The sequence below is a fragment of the Elephas maximus genome, chromosome 16 (assembly GCF_024166365.1).
Source record: "Elephas maximus indicus isolate mEleMax1 chromosome 16, mEleMax1 primary haplotype, whole genome shotgun sequence".
In the NCBI taxonomy this organism is placed as follows: Eukaryota; Metazoa; Chordata; class Mammalia; order Proboscidea; family Elephantidae; genus Elephas; species Elephas maximus.
This window is the reverse complement of record NC_064834.1, coordinates 44,796,546-44,815,731: the sequence shown is the minus strand read 5'-3', so window position 1 is coordinate 44,815,731 and position 19,186 is coordinate 44,796,546. Positions and strand designations below refer to the sequence as shown.

Below are 19,186 nucleotides of genomic sequence, written 5' to 3'. Positions count from 1 at the left end.
TATCCAAAAATTATAGGAAAGTGAATGAAGCCACAGGTGTCTTTTCAGGAGGCTCAGAAATAGCCCCAATGCCCTGTAAAGGGCTGGGTTTGAGGACCAACCAACTCTTTATTCCTGTCTGGCAAGCACCCTTCTCTTCCCCACCCCCCTTTTTTTCAGGTCTGGCTGCATGGGTTATTGTTCAAATTCACCTCTGTTCTTTCCAATTTGGAGTCCTTAGGTCTTGACTGCTAACCAAAAGGTTGGAAGTTCAAGTCCGCCCAGAGGTGTCCCAAATGAAAGGCCTGGTGATCTACTTCTGAAAAACCAGCCACTGAAAACCCTGTGGAGCACAGTTTTACTCTAACACACCATGGGACTGCCATGAGTTGATGGCAACTGGCTTGATTTCTTTCCCATTTGAGCCATGGAAACATAAGATATTGTACGGAAGGAACCTTAAGAAAAGATATTTCTTTGCCATGTAACTAATTCTCATTCAGTCAAAAGCTGCAACTTCTGACTGCTTTGTTCAGGCTCTTTAAACTCTTTAAGTGGAAAGAGAAAAATACATGTGAGCCAGTAAATTGTGGCATCACCTACGCAAAATACCTCAACTATTCAATGTTTGACTTAATTGCCCATTGATGTTTTAGAATTATGTTAGCCTCCCTCCTTTGTCCAGTCTTCAGCCAACTCACCTCATTGTTTGAAAACAAAAACAAAATTCCAATAGGGCTTTGAAATAAAATTGCAGCATAAACAATTGGGAGGTGTGTTTCAAAGTGGTTTGAGGGACGTGCCACAGAGTAAGTAGCTGACCCCCAAGTCTGGCTGCTAGAATATTTCCTGTCCTGATCAGGTTGTGTTTCTGGCGAATATTTAACAGGGAGGGTTTTAACGCTTCTAAAGATGTTGAAACTAAAGAACAAATATTGACCCAGAGAGCACCACAGCTCTCCTGAAAGAGGGGAAAATATATCCTTTATATAATGAAAAACCGCTTGGCAGAAATATTCCAAAAACCGTGCATAATTCGCCCTCAGAGGGTGGAGGAGCCAATTTGGCACCTCCAGGGCCTCGGGCATTAACGCCCCAGGCAGTACTGTAGATCCCCTCTAGCTCTGTGCGCCCAAGGTCTTCCCGCCAGGCCAATTCGAGCCTCCAGCTACAGCAACTGGGCCCCGGGGCCAAGCCATGCCGCAGCTGGCGGTCGCTGGCGCAACTGCTGGGTAACTCAGCCAGGGTTTGGCCCTGCGACTCGTCGCCGCCGGTGAGTTACAGCCCCGGCGAGGCCACCCCTCGCGGCAGCTCCCCCAAGCACTGGAGGTGAGACTTCCCAAGAGGCCCTCCTTGCTCGAGGGGCGGCGGTGAGTCAGAGCGCGTTATGCAAGGGCTGGCAGTCGGACTACGGCCCCCTCCCCGGCGCCTCCCCCATCGGTCTTTCACCCCGCGCATTACGAAAGAGCTCACCCCCCCTCCGGGAGCTATAAAGCTGCCAGGCAGCGTGGGCGGCGCGCTTGCCTCTCCTCGCTCCACGCGCGCCGGGACTTGGCGGCCAGGTTAGCGCGCGTCGCCGGGTGGTGAGCACCGTCCAGGGGCGGCGGCAGGGAGGGATGGGGAAAGCGGCGCTCCGGTGGTCCGGCTGCCAGGCGCTCATAGCCGCGCGTTTCCCTCAGGGCGGTCTGCTGGGCAGGATGGAGTGGATGTGGGCGCTCGTGCTGCTGGCAGCGCTGGGCAGCGGCCGGGCGGAGCGCGACTGCCGCGTGAGCAGCTTCAGAGTAAAGGAGAATTTCGACAAGACGCGCGTAGGTATCTGTCCCGTTGGCCCCGGACGCTCCCCTTCCCCCGGTCCCCTTGGCTGTGCATCCCGTGGACACCAAATCCTTGCTCTCGTCTCTTGCGCAGTTCTCCGGCACCTGGTACGCGATGGCTAAGAAGGACCCCGAGGGCCTCTTTTTACAGGACAACATCATCGCCGAGTTCTCCGTGGATGAGAGCGGCCAGATGAGCGCCACGGCCAAGGGCCGAGTACGCCTTTTGAAGTCAGTGGCCTCTGGGAGGCTGCACACTTTGCGCTCCCAGTCCCCTCGTCCCTGAGTGCCAAACCCGGGCTGGGAAGGGAAAGGAGGGCTGGGTGTTGAGGGGAGGGGGATGAGGGGAACCTGCGGCTGAGTCAGGGCCGCCTTGGCTTTTCAGCAACTGGGACGTGTGCGCAGACATGGTGGGCACGTTTACAGACACTGAGGACCCTGCCAAGTTCAAGATGAAGTACTGGGGCGTAGCATCCTTTCTCCAAAAAGGAAGTAAGTAGTCACCTCAGTGAGACCATCTTGGGGGATGGGACGCATGCCTGGCTAGATCCCTGAGTTTCTTCTCCAGGGGCATCCTTGGGAAGAATTGCCTACCAGGAGGTATGTAAGTAACAGGAACCCTTAGCAATGCCTCTGGTTAGGAGGATGGGATCGGCAGTAGCTAGGACAACGTGGGAGCCCCGGTGGCTCAGCGGTTAAGAGCGTGGCTGCTAACCAAAGCTTTGGCCGTTAGATACACCAGCTGCTCTTTGGAAACTTAAGAGGCAGTACTACTCTGTCCTATAGAGCCGCTATGAGTCAGAATCAACTGGATGGCAACGGGTTTGGTTTTTTTTTGGGGGGGGGGCGGTTTAAGACAGTGTGAGCTCAAGAAACCCAGCCCAAGTTCGAAAAGACCTTTGGGCTTCTTAGGTGGCCTCCTTTAAGATGCCATTTTTCCACTCCCGCCACTGTGCCAGGATGCTCTCCCACTCTCCCCAAACCAGCCCACTTCACTACTCAACCTGGTTTTGTGGTTTGTGTATTTCTTTGGGCCGAAGGTTGGAGACTCCCATCCAAGGCTGTAGGGGCATTGTACACAGGGTTGGCTCACTCCCAGGCTGCTGGTGCTGAAATTCTGAGCTAAGCAGTGTTCCACGTGGCAGTGACCTTTCCCCCTTCCCTCAAACACCAAAACTCAGATGGAGGGAGAGGTGGCTCTGAGGACACTCAGAAGAGAATCCTAAAATTTAGCCGTGAGAACACTTCTACCTGCTGTTCCAGTCTTTTTTCCCATTTCTCCAAAGCTTCATATCTGGAGTTGCCTTGGTGGCTAGAAAATAATGCAGCCCAGAGGAGACATATCATGGAATCTTAGAGAAAGAGAGCTAATCCTGTGAAGGAGGTTCTGTATACAGATGAATAAACTGAGGCCAAGAGAAGGCAATGATTTGCCCAAGGTCATGCCACAAGTTTGTGAGAGCCAGTATCAAGTCAGGAGACCCAGCTTGCAGGCCAGGATTAGGTTGCCCTGAACAGCAGAGAATGGACTCTTGACACAAGCCAACGTTTTGCAAAGTATTGCTTGAACTGTCCTGTGAAATAGGACCCAGAGGCCATTCCGGGTGACTTTCTTAGCTTGGTGACCCAGGGCAAAAGTGTCCTTTGTGCAACCCATTGCTGTACATGTGGCATGCACTCAACAGCTTCCCCTACAGTTGTTTGTGAGATGAGATTGTGTATTTATCCAATTGCATTTTCAGTACTGACTTATGTTGTAACGGTAGAGTTGCTAATTACTACAAGTGAAAAACATGCTTTAATCCTTAGAATTATTTCCAATTATTCAGCCAAAAGTCATGTATTTAGAGAAAAATAAGCTTTTTTTTTTTTTTTTTATAATGAAGTAAAACAACAACAGGGAGCAAGATGACTAATTTTTGAAAGAGTAAATACACAGCGCTCTTACACATTTTGAGATTGCTCCTTAAAGGACTAGGCCTTCGGCAGTGCCTTTCGGGCCAAGGTGGAGGAGAACCCAGTGAGGAGGTAGGGTTTTGCCTCTTTCTTCCTCCCTCCCCCACCAAACTCGATTAGCTCTGCTTTTACCTCTTTTGTGTTGGGTGTCCAGCTAGAATTTCACTGGGTGGGGGGAAGTAGTGAAAGCAATTGCTACAGATATTAAGTGAGCTGACTATGATATGGCCGGTTTAAGCTACCTTTTAGAAAAGAAATTGTGCAGTGTAGTGGTTAAACATGCAAAGTTAAAGTTCCACTGCCTGTGTTGGAATATTAACTACTAGCTGTGGGACCTTTGGATGTTCCTTACCCTCTCTGTGCCTCAGTTTCCTTGTCTGCAAAGTGGAGGTGATCATAGCACCAACCTCATGGAGTTGTGTTATGAGGATACAATGCATTCACGTGCAGAAAGCACTTAAAACAGTGCCTGAAACATAAGTTTTCTGTAAGTGTTTGGTATTTTCGTTATGTTACTTCCCCTTTCATGAAATAATAGCTTTATATTCTGGGTTGGGGATGAAAGAACCCACAGAGATCATCTGGTTCAGTTCTCTCATTTTACAAGTGAAGAAACTGAGGCCCACATTAGAGAAGTGACTGGTTTATGGGCACACAGCTAATTAATGACACTTAGAGATAGCTCTGGAGTCCCTGGTTGGTGCAAATGGTTAACGTGCTTGGCTGCTGACTGAAAGATTGGAGGTTCCGGTTTACCCAGAGATCCACCAGAAGAAAGGCTTAGTGACCTACTTCTGGAAAATCAGTCATTGAAAACCCTAGGGAGCACAGTTCTACTCTGACACACAGGGGGTCGCCACGGATCAGAATCAACTCAACCGGTTTAGTTTCTTGACTTTTAGTGACAGCTCTTAGCCCAGGGGATATAAAAGGTCATGAACTGTCCCTCTGTTATCCAAGTATCCCACAAACTCTGTGTCTTGGTGAGTCTACCTTTCTGGGTTTAAATGCTTGGTTTTTAGGACTTCTGTAAAGGCCACTTTCAGCCTTTGAGCTGATTTCTTTCTCCCTTGACCTCAGTCTTACACTAAACACTGACCTGGTCAGGAAGAGCTGCAGGCCACTCTGAGAGTAGCCTGTATTTTCTTGGTCTCTCCTCTTCTACACAGACTGCATCTCACCAATGACCGTGTTTAAAATACACTTATGTAGGGAAGATAATTCAGGACCAAATGCCCATATTACATTTCTTTTTGCTAATTTTGTAACATAATATTTTATTGAGTTTTTGGTGACAGTTTACACAGCAAGTTAGGTTCCCATTTGACAATTTCTGCACAAACTGTTTAGTGACGTTAGTTGGGATTTATCACAGTGTGTCAACAGTCTCTTTATTTGTGTTCTGTTTGTTTCCTCTCCAATACTTTAGTTTCCCTACCCCCTTCTCGTTGTGGATTTGGAGTAATTGTTGACATTTTGATCTCATACTGATGGTTTTTAAGTAAAGTCCCAATCTTACAGGTAGTATTTTTTGTGTGCCACTCTGCTATTTTGCTAAAAGGTGATTTCAAGGGATAGCCTTGCTTCTAGGTTTAAAGAGCATCTCAGAGCGATAGTCTCAGGGAGTCCTCTGATCTTTACTGTTCCAGTTTGTCTGGCTTATTTTCATTTTTTTTTTTTTTAAGAATTTGAGTTCTGCTCCACGTTTTCTCCCATTCTATCAGGTACCATCTATTGTGACCCCAGTCAGAACAATCTGTGGTAGTAGTCCGACACCATCTAGTTCTTCTGGTCTAAGAGTAGATGAGGTTGTGGCTTGTTTCTTCTCTAAGTTTTTGGTTACCTTCTTAACTGTTTTGCTCCTGGCAACTAGAGGCACATAGTTGTGTCTTAGATGGCCACTCACAAGCTTTTAAGACCCCAGGTGCTACTCGCTTCACTAGGATGCAGATCATGATTTTTGTCAACTATATTATGCCAGTTGACTGAGCTGTACCATGAGGCTATGGTCCTAATCTCTCAAGCCCAGAAAACCAGTCTTGGAAGGTGTTTGGTTATGTCTGAGGAGTATCCGTATTGTGTATTCAATGAATACATATGCCTGCACCCACATGTTTGTATTTACCGTTCCTATAGATACTTGGAGCCCTGGTGGCATAGCAATTAAGCATTCGGCTGCTAACCAAAAGGTTGGCAGTTCAAATCCACCAGCCACTCCTATGGGCAGTTCTACTCTGACATACAGGGTGGCTATGAGTTGGAGTCAACTCGACGGCAATGGGTTTTTGGTTTAGATACTTCTGTTTGTTCTCACCTGTGTACACACCTGTACCTACCCATACACCGGTATGCCTATACCAGTCTGTATGTGCTCACATACTCGTTTTACTCTGGCTGTGCTGTGTTCACTACATCCACATTCAGTGCCACTTTTCCCATCACCGAAAATAACAAGTCTCTGTGTTCTAAAGTATACTTTCCCCTCCTCACCGCCTCTCTCTCATAACCACCAATGAATATTAGTCTGTCTGTATGTATCTATTCTTCTTATGAAAGAGGACTCATACAATATTTGTCCTTATATGCTTGACTTATTTCACTTAGGATTATGCCCTCCAGGTCCATGTACATTGTAATATGTTTTGTGGACTCATCATTGTTTTTTATGGTTGTGTGGTAGTATTCGGTTGTATGTATGTACCACAATTTGCTTATCCATTCATCCATTGATGGGCGTTTTGGTTATTTCCATTTATTTGCTATTGTGAATAAAACAGCAATGAACATAGACGTGCATATGCCTGTTTGTGTCATTATTTTTAGGTCTCTAGGGTATGTATATACCCTAAAAAAAAAAAAAAAATTTTTTTTAAGATATATACATACCTAGGAGTGGGATTGCTGGATCATAGAGTAGGTCTATTTCTGTTTTTTTGAGAAAGCACCATACTGTTTTCCAAAGTGTTTGTACCATTTTATAGTCCCTCTAGCAATGGATAATGGTTCCAATCTCCCCACATCCTTGCCAACATTTATTTTTATTAGTGCCGTTTTAGCTGGGGTAAGATGGTGTCTTACTGTAGTTTTGATTTGCCTCTCTCTAATGGCTAATGATCATGAACATCTTTTCATATGCTTGCTGTTTGCTTGGATGTGCTCTTTGGCGCAGGCTCTGTTCATGTCCTTTGCCCATTTTGTGATCGGGTTGTTTGTCTTTTTGTTGTTGAGTTGTTGCAGTTTTCTATAGATTTTAGAGATTAGACCCTTAATGGATAAGTTGTTTCCAAAGATTTTTTTCCCAGTCTGTATTTTGTCTATTTACTCTTTTGATAAAGTCTTTTGATGAGCATAAGTTTTTAATTTTTATGAGGTCCCTTTATTTTGTCTTCTTCTATCCTGCATTTGTTGTTATGTTTATTATCTTATTTTTACAAAAGATTTGGTCCCATAGTTTTTTCCCTATTTTCCTCCAGGAATTTTATGATTTTAGGTTTAACATTTAGGTCTTTGATCTATTTTGAGTCAGTTTTTGTGTATGGCCTGAGGTATGGGTCCTGTTTCATTCTTCTGCAGGTAGATATCCAGTTTTGCCAGCACCATTTATTAAAAAGACTGTTTCTGTCCCACTGAATGGACTTTGACCCCTTGTTGAAAATCACTTGTCCTTAGATGACTGGGTTTAATTCTGAGTTCTCAATTCTGTCCTGCTGTTCTAAGTGTCTATCGTTGATCCAATACCAGTGATTACAGATTACGGTTGCTGTTTAGTATGTTTTGATATTGGGGACTGTAAGGCCTCCTGCTTTGTTCTTTTTCTTCAGTATTGCTTTGGCTATTTGCCGGTTTCTTTCCTTTCCATATGAAATTGGTCATTAGTTTTTCCATTTCAGTAAAAAGCTTTGTTAGGATTTGTATCAGGATTGCATAGTATCTGTAGATTGTTTTAGGTAAAATTGACATTTTCACCATATTAAGTCTTCCAATCCATGAACACAGGGTGTCTTTCCGTTTTTGTAGGTCTCTTCTAGTCTCTTGGAGAATTGTTTTATAATTTTCATTGTTTAGCTCTTTTATGTCCCCGGTTAGGTTAATTCCTAGGTGTTTTATCTATTTGGGAGCGATTGTAAATAGTATTGTTTTCTTGATTTCTTTTTAGGGGTGGTCTTTGTTAGTGTAGAGGAACTTGACTGATTTTTGTGTGTTGATCTTGTGCCCTGCAACGTTGCAAAATTCTTCTATCAGTTCCAGCAATTTTCTTGCAGAATCTTTAGGGTTTCTATGTAAAGGATCACATCATCTTCAAACAGAGATTGTTTTACTTCTTCCTTTCTGATTTGGATACCTTTTATTTCTCGTTCTTGTCTTATTGCTCTGGCCAGGACTTCAAGTACAATGTTGAATAAGAGTGGCAATAATAGGCATCCTTGTCTTGTGCCCGTTCTCAAAGGGAAGGCGCTCAGCCTTTCTCCATTGAATGTAACTTTGGCTGTTGCTTTTGCATATATGCCCTTAATTAGGTTGAGAAATTTTCCCTCTATTCCTATTTTGCTGAGAGTTTTTATCAGGAAACGGTGTTGAATTTTATCAAATGCCCTTTTTGCATCAGTTCATATGATCGTATGTTTCTTTTCCTTTGTTTTATGTATATGGTGGATTTACATTGATTGATTTTTAATGTTGAACCTCCCTTGTAATACTGGTATGAATCCCACCTGATCATGGTGTATAATTTTTTTGATATGTGGCTGAAGTCTTTTGGCTAGAATTTTGTTGAAAGTTTTTGCATCTATGTTCATAAAGCATATTGGTCTGTAATTTTCTTTTTTTGTGATACATGCTGGCTTCTATAGTGTTCCTTTCTTTTCTGTGTTTTTTGAAGAGATTGAGTAGGATTGGTGTCACCTCTTCTCTGCATGTTTAGTAGAATTCTCCAGTGTAGCCATCTGGTCCTGGGCTTTTTTTTATTGGCAGTTTTTTGATGACATCTTCAATCTCTTCTTTTGTAATAAGTCTGTTTAAATTTTCTAACTCTGTGTTAGTTTGGGTAGGTAATGTGTTTCTATGAATTTGTCCATTTCATCCAGATTTTCAAATTTGTTAGAGTACAGTTTTTCATAGTAATCTGTTATGATCTTCTTTATCTCTTTTGGATTGGTTGTAATGTCACCAATTTCATTTCTTAATTTGGTTATTTGCCTCTTCTAGTTTTTTCTTTTGTCGGTCTATCCAGTGGTTTGTCTATTTTATTGATCCTTTCGAAGAATCAACTTCTGGTTTTGTTGATTCATTCTGTCGTTTTTCTATTTTGTTTATTTCTACCCTGATCTTTATTATTTCTTTTTTTCTGGTAGCTTTAGGCTTCTTTTGCTCTTCCTTTTCTATTTTTCCAAGTTTTCATTTTAAGTTAATGATTTTGGATCTTTCTTCTTTTTTAACATAGGCATTTATTACTATGAATTTCCCTCTGGTATTGCTTTTGCTGTGTCCCAGAGGTTTTGATATGTTGCATTTTCATTTTCATTTGATTCTAGGAATTCTTTAATTTCACTTTTGATTTCTTCCATGACTCAATGTTTTTTTAGTAGTGTACTATTTAGTTTCCATGTTTTTTCCCCCTTTATTTTTCCTGTCATTGATTTCTAGCTTCATATCACTATGGCCAGAGAAGATGCTTTGCATTATTTCGGTATTTTTAAATTTGTTAAGACTTGTTTTGTGTCCTAGTATGTGATCTATTCTGGAAAATGATCCATATGTGCTGGAGAAGAATGTGTATTGTTCTGATGCTAGGTGGAGTGTTCTATATATGCCCATTAGGTCCAATGAGCTTATGGTTTCATTTACATTCTCAGTGTTCTTAGTGATCATCTTTTTTAGATGTTCTGTCTATAATTGAAAGTTCCTTAATATTATTGTATTGAAGTCCCTTAATATTATTGTGGAGTTGTCTATTTCTTCTTTCATATTAGTCAGTATTTGTTTAATGTATTTTGGAGCATTGCTGTTAGATGCATATGTATTTCTAGTTGTTATGTCTTCTTGCTGGATTGACCCTTTTATTATTATATAATGTCCTTCTTTATTTCTTGTAATAGATTTTGATTTAAAGTCTATTTTATTTTATCTGATATCAGGATGGCCACCCCTGATCTTTTTTGTTTACTGATTACACAGAATATTTTTCTCCATCCTTTTATTTTCAGTCTGTTTGTGTCCTTTTGTCTAAGGTGTGTTTCTTGTAGATAGTAAAAGGCTGGGTGATTTTTTTTTTTAATCTTTTCTGCTACTCTCTGCCTTTTGCATGGGGTGTTTAGACCATTTATATTTAATGTTATCACTGAAAATGAAATGTCTACTTCACTCATTTGCTATTTGTTTTTTGAGTGATTCATATCTTCTTTATTTTTATTCTGATTTTTCTGTTTTTGTTTGTATTTGGCTGCTTTCTTGTGATGAGCTTTTTTGCTTTCTCCCTTCTTTTGTTCTCAATGTTTTTACTTGGTGATTTCTTAGTGGCTACCACATATATTAAAAAAAAAAAGATTTTTTTTTTTACATATATTACATTACACAAATTACAATTGCAACAACATTTAATATTTGAACAACAGTTAACATACAACCTTAACATAATAAATCCATTTCTGATATGCTCCTCCCTCCCCCATTTCTGGTGGTGTGTCTCCGTTAATAGCAACATACAATCTTTATTCAATAAGCTTATTTTGTGCTTATGTCTTACAAACTTGATGTTGTATTGTTTACTGCATTTAATTATTGAGTTTACGCCCTGAAAATACCATATACTTGATCCTTATGATTGCCTGTGTTGTTGCATTTTTTGGAGATCTTTCTCTTATTACTTATTTATTTTTTCCCGTGTATAGATATAAGTAGTTATTTAATATTCTTGCTTTTCCATTCGGAGTACCCCATTGAATAATACTTGCACAACTGATCTGGTGGTGGCAAATCCCCAAAGTTTCTGTCTGTTTAGGAATGTCTTGATTTCCCCCTCATTTTTGAGTGACAGCTTTGCTGGGTAACGTATTCTTGGTTGACAGTTGTTTTCATTCAGTATTTTATGTATGTCATTCCACTGTCCTCTGGGGAACTTCTGGGGAGAAATCCACATTTGATTCTTGTGAAAAACCCTTGGTATGTTACATTAAATTTTTCTCTTGCTGCTTTCAGAATTCTCTCCTTGTCTTTGGTTTTCAAGAATTTTATTAGTATATGGTGGAGAGTTGATCTTTTTGTGTTTCCTCTAATCGGGGTTTGTGTAGCTTCCTGTATTTGCAGATGTGGTTTTCATTTCAGGTCTGGGAAATACTCTCTTGGAAAATTGTTTTCATGCCTTTATTGTTGTCACAGTGCTCTGGGATTTCAGTAATTCTAATGTTAAATTTCTTAATTGAAACCTTATTTCCATTTGGGATTGTTCGTTTGCTATTCTTTGTTCTTTTCTCTTACTTCTCTTGAGACTTGATAAATTCAGTTATTTTGTATTCTAGTTCATTTATTCTATCTTCTTTCTGTTCACCTCTTGTTGAGTGTTTCTCTTCCTTTTTTAATTCAGTTGCTTTATTCTTCAGTTCCAGTATTTCTTTGGTTGTTTTTTTTTTATGTTTTCAGTTTCCTTGTTGAGTCTGTCATCTCTCGTTTTGTTCCTCCATTTGTTTCCTGATCTCTGTTAGTTTGTTTTCTGTGTGCTCTTTAAACATTGAGCAACACAGCCTGAAAATTATCAATTCTTTCCATTAGTCTGGCCTCCATAGAAGTTTCCACTTCTTAATGTTTTCCTTTTGATTTGTCTCTCTTCTCTTGTGATTTTGTGTGTTCTACTGTTTTTTGTTGAACTTGAGTTTTTTTTTTTTTTTTACTTAAAATTTTGTATTCTGGTTTTTGTGGAAAAATTTTCTGATTGGGCACCCTGGTGGTGCAGTGGCCAAGTGCCTGATTAGCAACTGAATGGCTGGGGCCTGCACCCACCAGCTGCTCTGTGGGAGGAAGACACAGCAGCTTACCTCCACAAAGACTCACAGCCCCAGGAACCCCACAGGGCATCTCCACTCCACCCCACAGGGTCACTACGAGTCAGAATTAACCTAGCAGCAGTGGACCTATTATCTTCTCCTGAGAACCACTAGGGAGCACTCTTATCCTTAGTTTTTTTTTTTTTTTTTTCCCCAGTGTTGATTCAGTTCTGGATGCTTGATCTCTGGAATTAAATATGCATGCATGGGGTGGGAATGTTTTAGCTGGTTGCAGACACTAATGTAAGTGGTGGGGTGTGACATTCCTGTGGCAAAGATGGAGGTTCTCTTTGTCTTTCCCTCATGAGCACCCCTGCACAGGCTCTCCCGTGGTGTACTCTGTGGACAGGGAGCTAGCCATTTCTCTCTGTGTTGCCCATCTGTCCAAGGTATTCCCTTCAGCCTGCTTCCCTTGCAGTTCCTCCCAGTCCTAGTACCCATCTGTCTTAGGCCTCGGTGAGATTTAACAGCACTCTCTCACAGCGCCACAATCTTCCTTTGTCCCCTCTCAATTGTGCGTCCTTCAAACTCCCACGGCCAGTCTGCACCACTCTAAAAAATCAGGCTACAGCTTCCTCAGATTAGCTCCCTTTCTGTGTTTCCTGCTTGCTATGTTGCCCAGCCCCATCCCAAAATGGCTGCAATGAGTGGGTGCTCCAGATGTTAGCGGGTGGGTTCTTCCAGCTTCTATGCCATCCTCTCCTCCTCTCCCCCACTTCTGAACTCACCCCGATACTCCAGCATCTCAGCTGCTGTCCAGAGTTCTGAGATCTCATTCTGGGCTTGTTGTTGCAGGAGTAAAAGGGAGCGTCCACTTACATTGCCGTCTTGCTCTGACCTCCTACATTTATTTTTAAATTAAAAAATTAAATGTAAGTAATCTCTGCAATTGAATGTTAAATTTCAGTGTTAACAGACTCTGATGTGGCTTGCTGCCCCAGTCCTGGGCAGTCTCTGTACCAGCCTCCTTCTCCCCTAACTCGGCCAACAGCAAGCAGGACATCTCAAGAGGTTAAGGACTCTGCCTTCAGATGATCGTGGTTGAATACAAGCTTCACCACTGGCCAGCCTCTCTGAGCTTTGATTTCTTTAGCTGTGAAATGGGGGTAAAGAATAGTCTTTATTTCATGAGATGGTTGGAAGGACTTAATTAAGGTATTGCATGTGGAATGCTTAGCCGGATGCATAATGAGCGCTCAGTAGATATTAGCTATGATCATTATTTGGGGCCTTCCCAGAAGTACAGGGACAAAGGTGTTCCCTTTGTCCATCTCCTAGTTACAGTCTGTCACTGTCCTGGGATATGGGCCCTCATCAAGTTGAATAACAACTTGGCCTGATTGTCTAAATCAGTACTTCTCAAAGTCAGGGCCCCTGGACCACCTACATCTGGGTCCTCTGTGGAGCTTTTTAAGAATGCAGATATCTGGGCCCAAACCTAGACTTTTTGAATTAGAAACTCCTGGGGGTGGGGCTCTGTAATCTGCATTTTTAATATGTTCCTTGAATGAGTCTTCTGCACAATGAAGTTTGAGAATCACTGGTCTATATATGTAATTCAACCCAAAGACCTTTTTTTTTTTTTTTGGCTTTCTTTGGTTTCAAGGCTTCAGACTCCACTCACTTTACCGGAGCCTGTTGGCTTATTTTGGAGATTAGTCAGAAATAGACTCAAGTCCACTGTGCAGTTGGCTCAGCTGGACCATTAGCATGAGAACCACAGGCACCTTCTCACCTGGTCTCCTTTTGACTTGGTCTCCCTCATTTAGACGACTGGGGGACACAGGTCTAGGAGCCGAAGTGGCATGTTCCAGGCCCACAGCAGTAAGCCACAGATCTTCAGTTGAACCAGGTCACCAGAGACAGCTCCCTCTACCCCAGTGTTTTCTTTGGTGTTTGGACTGTCAATCAAAACCCCTAAGCCAATCTGCGTGGGTGCAGTGTAGATACATCCACAGTGTGCCCCACTTCCTTGAAATGGTAGAGGGGAGTCAGGGCACCCAGCCATATGGCCCAGCCTTGAGCTCTCTCCCTAGCTCTACTCCCTGCACTTAGCCACTGTCCAGGAATGTTTGGGGGTATCTGGTTCTGCAGAGGGACCCTGTCCAGATGCCAGGGTGAAGGAAGTTGGAAAACCAAGCTCATTTTTTATAGCATTGCTCAGGCAGTTCATTTATTGCACATAATCTTAGAAAGAAGAGAGTCTGATAAAAGTTGTTACAACTTAAATTCTTCATTTTTGAACTATTTAGCCAAAAAGAGCTTGGAGATAAACCAAACCACCTTGGTCCCTCTTTTAAAGTCAAGAACAGTAGTCAATTTTACTAAAGCCAAGTATTGAAAGTTACTTATTTCCTATGTCAGAATTTACATTCTGGCAACAATTTAAGGGAAAAAATATTAAATGGCAGATTTGCCAAGCTTATAGCTGCCTGGATCATGAATTGGAGTAACATTTCAAAGGAGAGGTTTTTGTGTCTAAGGGCTAGGCTCCTGGGGTGCCTGTGCCTGGCACAGTGATCCCCAAAACCAGGCAAGAAGAGACTTCATTCTGGGATGAGGGGGCCTCTGCCCAGATGCTCATGAGCCTGCGAGGGAGCTGGCAGTTAGGGCCAGGCCCAGCCGGCAGTCCCACGGCTTCTATTCCTGGGTGGTCTGCTGAATGACTGTGTGGTCACCAATGAGCACTCATATGTCTGCCCCTCACCTCCCAACATTCTCACTCTGGGAAAGCCTGGGGTGCGGGGTGCTGGGGGGGTTGGGTAGCTCATTCCTCCTCCTGCCAGGTCCGGAGTTTGCTGAAGAAGGGGCTCCACCACTTCTCCCCACGGAGGCCTCACTTGGTTGTACTCTGACAACCCCTTCTGTATGGCCTGGGTTTGGGCTTCTCAGAGAAGCACACCAGACTGACCTAGAGCGAGCATTAGAGATCACCCATACACCCCTAATGCTGAGGATCCAGGCACCTCTGCTTCCTCCAACCCAGAACACTACATAGGACAGACAGCATCACTTGCTTGCATGACATGGGCATGAGATGAGACACAATTGCTTTTTGTTTCTTGTTCCTTGCCCTTTCCATCCCGCTCAACTTACTGCCTGGAGACAGTGTGGTGTAGAGATTAAGCCTGTGGGCTCTGGAGTCAGACACCCAGCATTTGAATCCCAGTTCTACCCTGCTCTTTGTGAGCCTAGGTGAATTATATAGTTTCCCTGTACTTCCGTTTTCTTTTTTTCCCACTGTATACATTTTTAATGTTCAGCAATTTCTCCATGTACAGTTCAGTGACATTGGTTACATTCTTTGCATCATGCTACCTCTCTGGATATCCTTTTCTGAATTGTTTCACATTTTGAATGTTCGTGAGTAGTCCCTTTCATTACTTTTTTGTGCATGTGCATATTACTGACTGGACATTGAACTGTCAGTTTTACATCTCACCCTTTTGTGTCTCTGTTTTCTCATCTGTAAAATAGGGGACAACAGTGTGCACATTTGATGTAAGGAATAAATGAGAAAATAGGGCAAGTGTCTACACAGTGACAGGCACATAATTAAGTGCTCACCAAGTCCTAACCATAGTTATATGTCAACAGGAACATTACATTAAATAGAGACATGGCATTTTTACCCAAATCAGGGTATTTGGATAAACCATAGCATTATTGTTTCTCTATGATAAATCTCTCACATACATTCTTATTAATGTTATCTTGCCTTTGTTATTTTTACTGCCTTCATTTAGATTTATTCCTCATGGCTTACAGCCTAGCCTTGAGGAATAAATAGAATCTAAATTCTCCATGGGCTCAGAAGAGTAATGAAGCGTACAAGCTCTAGGACGGAATATCTGATGTCAAATGACAGGCATCTTTTTGCCAAAAAAGCACAAAATACTCACTTTTACCAGCATGGAGAAGTGAGTAGAGTTACTGAGCAGGAATTCAGATGGACCTGGAAGAGCATCCAAGTGGCAGCCTCCAGTGGGTTGAGAGACCAGGGGGTGGAGTGATGAGTGGGATGATTGGGCCCTACGTGATACAGATCACTGTGAAAGATAAACCCTGATGTCAAGGATATCATAAGTTGGTGGCCATGACATTAGCCACAAAAGACATAGATGTTACTGGCGGGTAGATGGCCAAGATGACAGGAGAAAGGTCTGTTCTGTGGTTTTAATGGGCCCACATTCTTGTTCTTTGGAAAGATGTGATCACATTTATCACCAGGATGGAAGATACCATTGAAGTGAATGAGATCCTCCCCACCCCCATCCCAGGACTTTTTTTGATAAAAGAAAACCAGATCCTTTTGTATTTTCCCAGTTTTACAAAAGCTGTCAGAATTCTCTGTAGCTTCCAGCTTCCCAATGAAATGAAACCAGTTTCAGGAAGCTTCTCATGCCTGGTAGCAAGTTTACCTGGACGTCCAAGCTCTCTGACTGGAGAGACTTTAGCACTATGACTTTCTGGCTTATAGACGATGACCACTGGATCATCGACACAGACTACGACACGTACGCTGTGCAGTACTCCTGCCGCCTCTTGAACCTTGATGGCACCTGTGCTGACAGCTACTCCTTCATCTTTGCCCGCGATCCCTATGGGTTGCCCCCAGAAGTGCAGAAACTCGTGAGGCAGAGGCAGGAGGAGCTGTGCCTGGCCAGGCAGTACAGGATGATCGTTCATAATGGTGAGTGCGCACGGGAGTGGGGTGCTGGACCCGGCTTTCCCAAGGGGCCAGTCAGCAGTGAGGTTGGGCCTGCATGCCAGTGAAATCCATTTCATCTGCGCCCAACAGAACACAAAGAATCTTTGGATCCCCTTGCCTGAGTTCATCTTGACCTGTCATGACCAAATCTTTCACTGGCCTCATCATAGGGTGGATGTGGAAAAAATGGATAAAGGCCTTTTTCCAAAACTCTGACACTTTTATTTAAGTAAAGCTGCAGGGGACACTTTTCCTTTTATTCTATTCTTTTTAGTATACCCAGTTTGTGGTCACACAATTTTGCCTGTGGCTACACTGCTCCAAACAACCATTTTTACTGAACCAATATTGTTTGGGGAGTCCCTGGATAGTGTAAACGATTACCAGGCTCTGCCATTTACAGAAAAGTTGAAGGTTTGCGTTTACACAGAGGTACCTTGGAAGAAAGGCCTGGCAATCTACTTCTGAAAAAATCAGCCGTTGAAAACCCTGTGGAGTGCAGTTCTACTCTGACACACATGGGGTCACCATGAATCGCAATCAACTCAATGGCAACTGGTAACCGGTACTGTTGTTTGGGGATCCAGTGGCCCCAGTAAAGAGTTCGGCAGCAAATGTGGCCATTGATGTAAAAACTAAAGCAGAAAAACTGATTTCAAACAGAGACATCAACAAAGCAAGTTAAAAAAGAATGATTTCAACTTTCTTTTCCTCTGTAAAACCAATTAACTAGTTTCTTTTTCTTTTCTCGTTAAATTGACTTGCTGGTTTTCCTGACTTACCTTTGTTAAGGTCCCCTGGAAACATCATAGGATCTTTTTATAGATATTACCCTTGTCTTTTCTTGATTTAAAAACCAGAATTATTGTGGAGGAAGGTATGCAGTCTATTTTGAATTGACAGTCACTCATTCCTATAGGAAACTGGGTTTCAAAATCTGCCTAGAGTAATGCTAAAGTGTAGAAAAAAAGAGAACATTGAAATTTTCTGTTGGTCATCTAACCAGCTGACCCACAGTACACAAAACAGATATTTGTAACATGAACCTCACCAAAAAATTAATTTAAATCAGAATTTGAAGCTCCATGCTGGGGACAGATGAGTGTAGGGCAGATAAGTGCAGTCTCTTGTTTAACTGTCAGAAACATCTATGGAGTAGATATTATCTACATCCTATAGGGTCACTGTGAGTTGGAATTGACTTGACAGCAACGAGTTTGGTTTTTTTGGTTAGGGGAGAAAATGGAGACTAAGAAAGACTAAGAAATTTGCCGAAGATCTTCAGTAGGTAGCTGAATTGGATACAAACCCAGGTCTTTGTAATTCTCAACCCCTTTGTGGCACCACCTGGTGACCTATGATACAGGACATGATGAACACCCTATAAAAGCGTCAACAGTGTAACTGATGTCAGGCCAGCCTGGCCCCTCACTTCCTGAAAGAGGATGTACCCTCCCTTGAGATGCAGTGAGGCAAAATTACGACAAATAAAAGGAAGCACAGTTTCACACAGCAGATCATCTTCTCTCAGCTCCAACTGCCACCATCCGAAATTCAAAGGATTTCAGTAATGACTTTGAGGCCACACCTAATTTCTTCAGGTGGGATCCCGTATGACCTTACAAGAAGCATTTCAGTGAAGCTGAGTTCTCAGAACGTCATGATATTCATTATCCACATTAAGCCCTAGGCCCATCTTTCTGTTATTAATGACTTTCTCCCCCTACATTTCAGGTTACTGTGATGGCAAATCAGAAGGACACGTTTTGTAGCCACATCGTGGATGTAATGTTCAATTTGAAAACTTCCCATCGACTTTCATTCAGCCTTCAACTCTATTTATCTTAGGAACTTAGTTTGCCCCTCTCTCTCCTCACCTTCCCTCAGTAAATATAAAACCTTCAGGACACATAAAAATATATGTGGGAACGAGTGCATCTGTTTGAAGCCAAATGTGTGTCTTTACTGGAGTTTTTTAGGAGTAATTTGAGGCCTAGGATTCCAGACTTTGATTTATTAAAATACAGTCAAATGTTTCCTATGACTTGAGTTTTTATTCATGTTCCTGTCTGTGTCAAGGTAAGAAGTCCTGGCAAATGGTCAGGCTTTATATATACAAGAAGGGCATTCTTTCCTCCCGGCTCTTCATGACCTTTGGCCTGTTCTAGTGTCTAATCTCCATTATCAATGACTGTGGCTTCTCCCAACTTCCTGAAAAAGAGATTTCCCCCATTAACCACCAGCCTGATGAAGGCACTGAGGCCAAAAGAAGAAGTGAGTGCAGGCCAGGCCAGTGGACTCCAGGCGTCAGTTTGCAAATTACGCCTAATCTGCTGTATAAACTTTTACCAAAAACAGGTAATTTAACAAAAATAATAAATAAATAAAACAAATATATCGCTGGTTCAGATATGTTTTAGCTGTGAGATTTGGAGATTGGTTACACAGCGTCTCTGAGCCTCACTCTTCTGAAATATGGGATGCAGTGAGGATTCAATTAGGCAGGGTCTGTTAAAGCACAGGGGAGCTGTGCAAATGCTGGCCATTCCAGGCTGACTTTCTATGAAATGTGTCAGGATATGTGTGGAGACACAACTCTGCCCGGGGTGCTGGCACATCAAGGGGCCTTGGGTGGCTCCTGGGTCCCTGTGATGGCTAATGTTATATGCCAACTTGGGCAGGCTATTATT

General features: G+C 42.7%; 1 protein-coding gene across 4 annotated transcripts; it reads left to right on the top strand.

The window, feature by feature from the left end:
• The first annotated feature begins 1,228 nt into the window (after positions 1-1,228).
• On the top strand, positions 1,229-18,847 carry RBP4 (retinol binding protein 4). 4 transcript variants are annotated; one of them, XM_049855885.1, is made up of 6 exons: positions 1,229-1,252; positions 1,659-1,787; positions 1,888-2,024; positions 2,179-2,285; positions 16,266-16,478; positions 18,231-18,847. In XM_049855885.1, exons 2-6 carry the CDS (start codon positions 1,677-1,679, stop codon positions 18,266-18,268), a joined length of 606 nt encoding a protein of 201 aa, XP_049711842.1. In that variant the 5' UTR covers positions 1,229-1,252; positions 1,659-1,676; the 3' UTR covers positions 18,269-18,847. The 4 variants fall into 4 exon arrangements, with proteins under 4 accessions (XP_049711842.1, XP_049711840.1, XP_049711841.1 ...); XM_049855883.1 differs by lacking the exon at positions 1,229-1,252 and adding an exon at positions 1,485-1,541 and having other exon boundaries at positions 18,231-18,846; XM_049855884.1 differs by lacking the exon at positions 1,229-1,252 and adding an exon at positions 1,512-1,562.
• The last annotated feature ends 339 nt before the right edge of the window (positions 18,848-19,186 follow it).

What these genes read in the sequence shown, in the direction of transcription:
- RBP4 (XM_049855882.1), top strand. Translation starts at nt 1,596, where the DNA reads ATGGGGAAAGCGGCGCTCCGGTGGTCCGGCTGCCAGGCGCTCATAGCC. An exon ending in AGAATTTCGACAAGACGCGC is followed by an intron (nt 1,788 to 1,887) that starts GTAGGTATCTGT and finishes TCTCTTGCGCAG; the next exon opens with TTCTCCGGCACCTGGTACGC. An exon ending in GGCCGAGTACGCCTTTTGAA is followed by an intron (nt 2,025 to 2,178) that starts GTCAGTGGCCTC and finishes TTGGCTTTTCAG; the next exon opens with CAACTGGGACGTGTGCGCAG.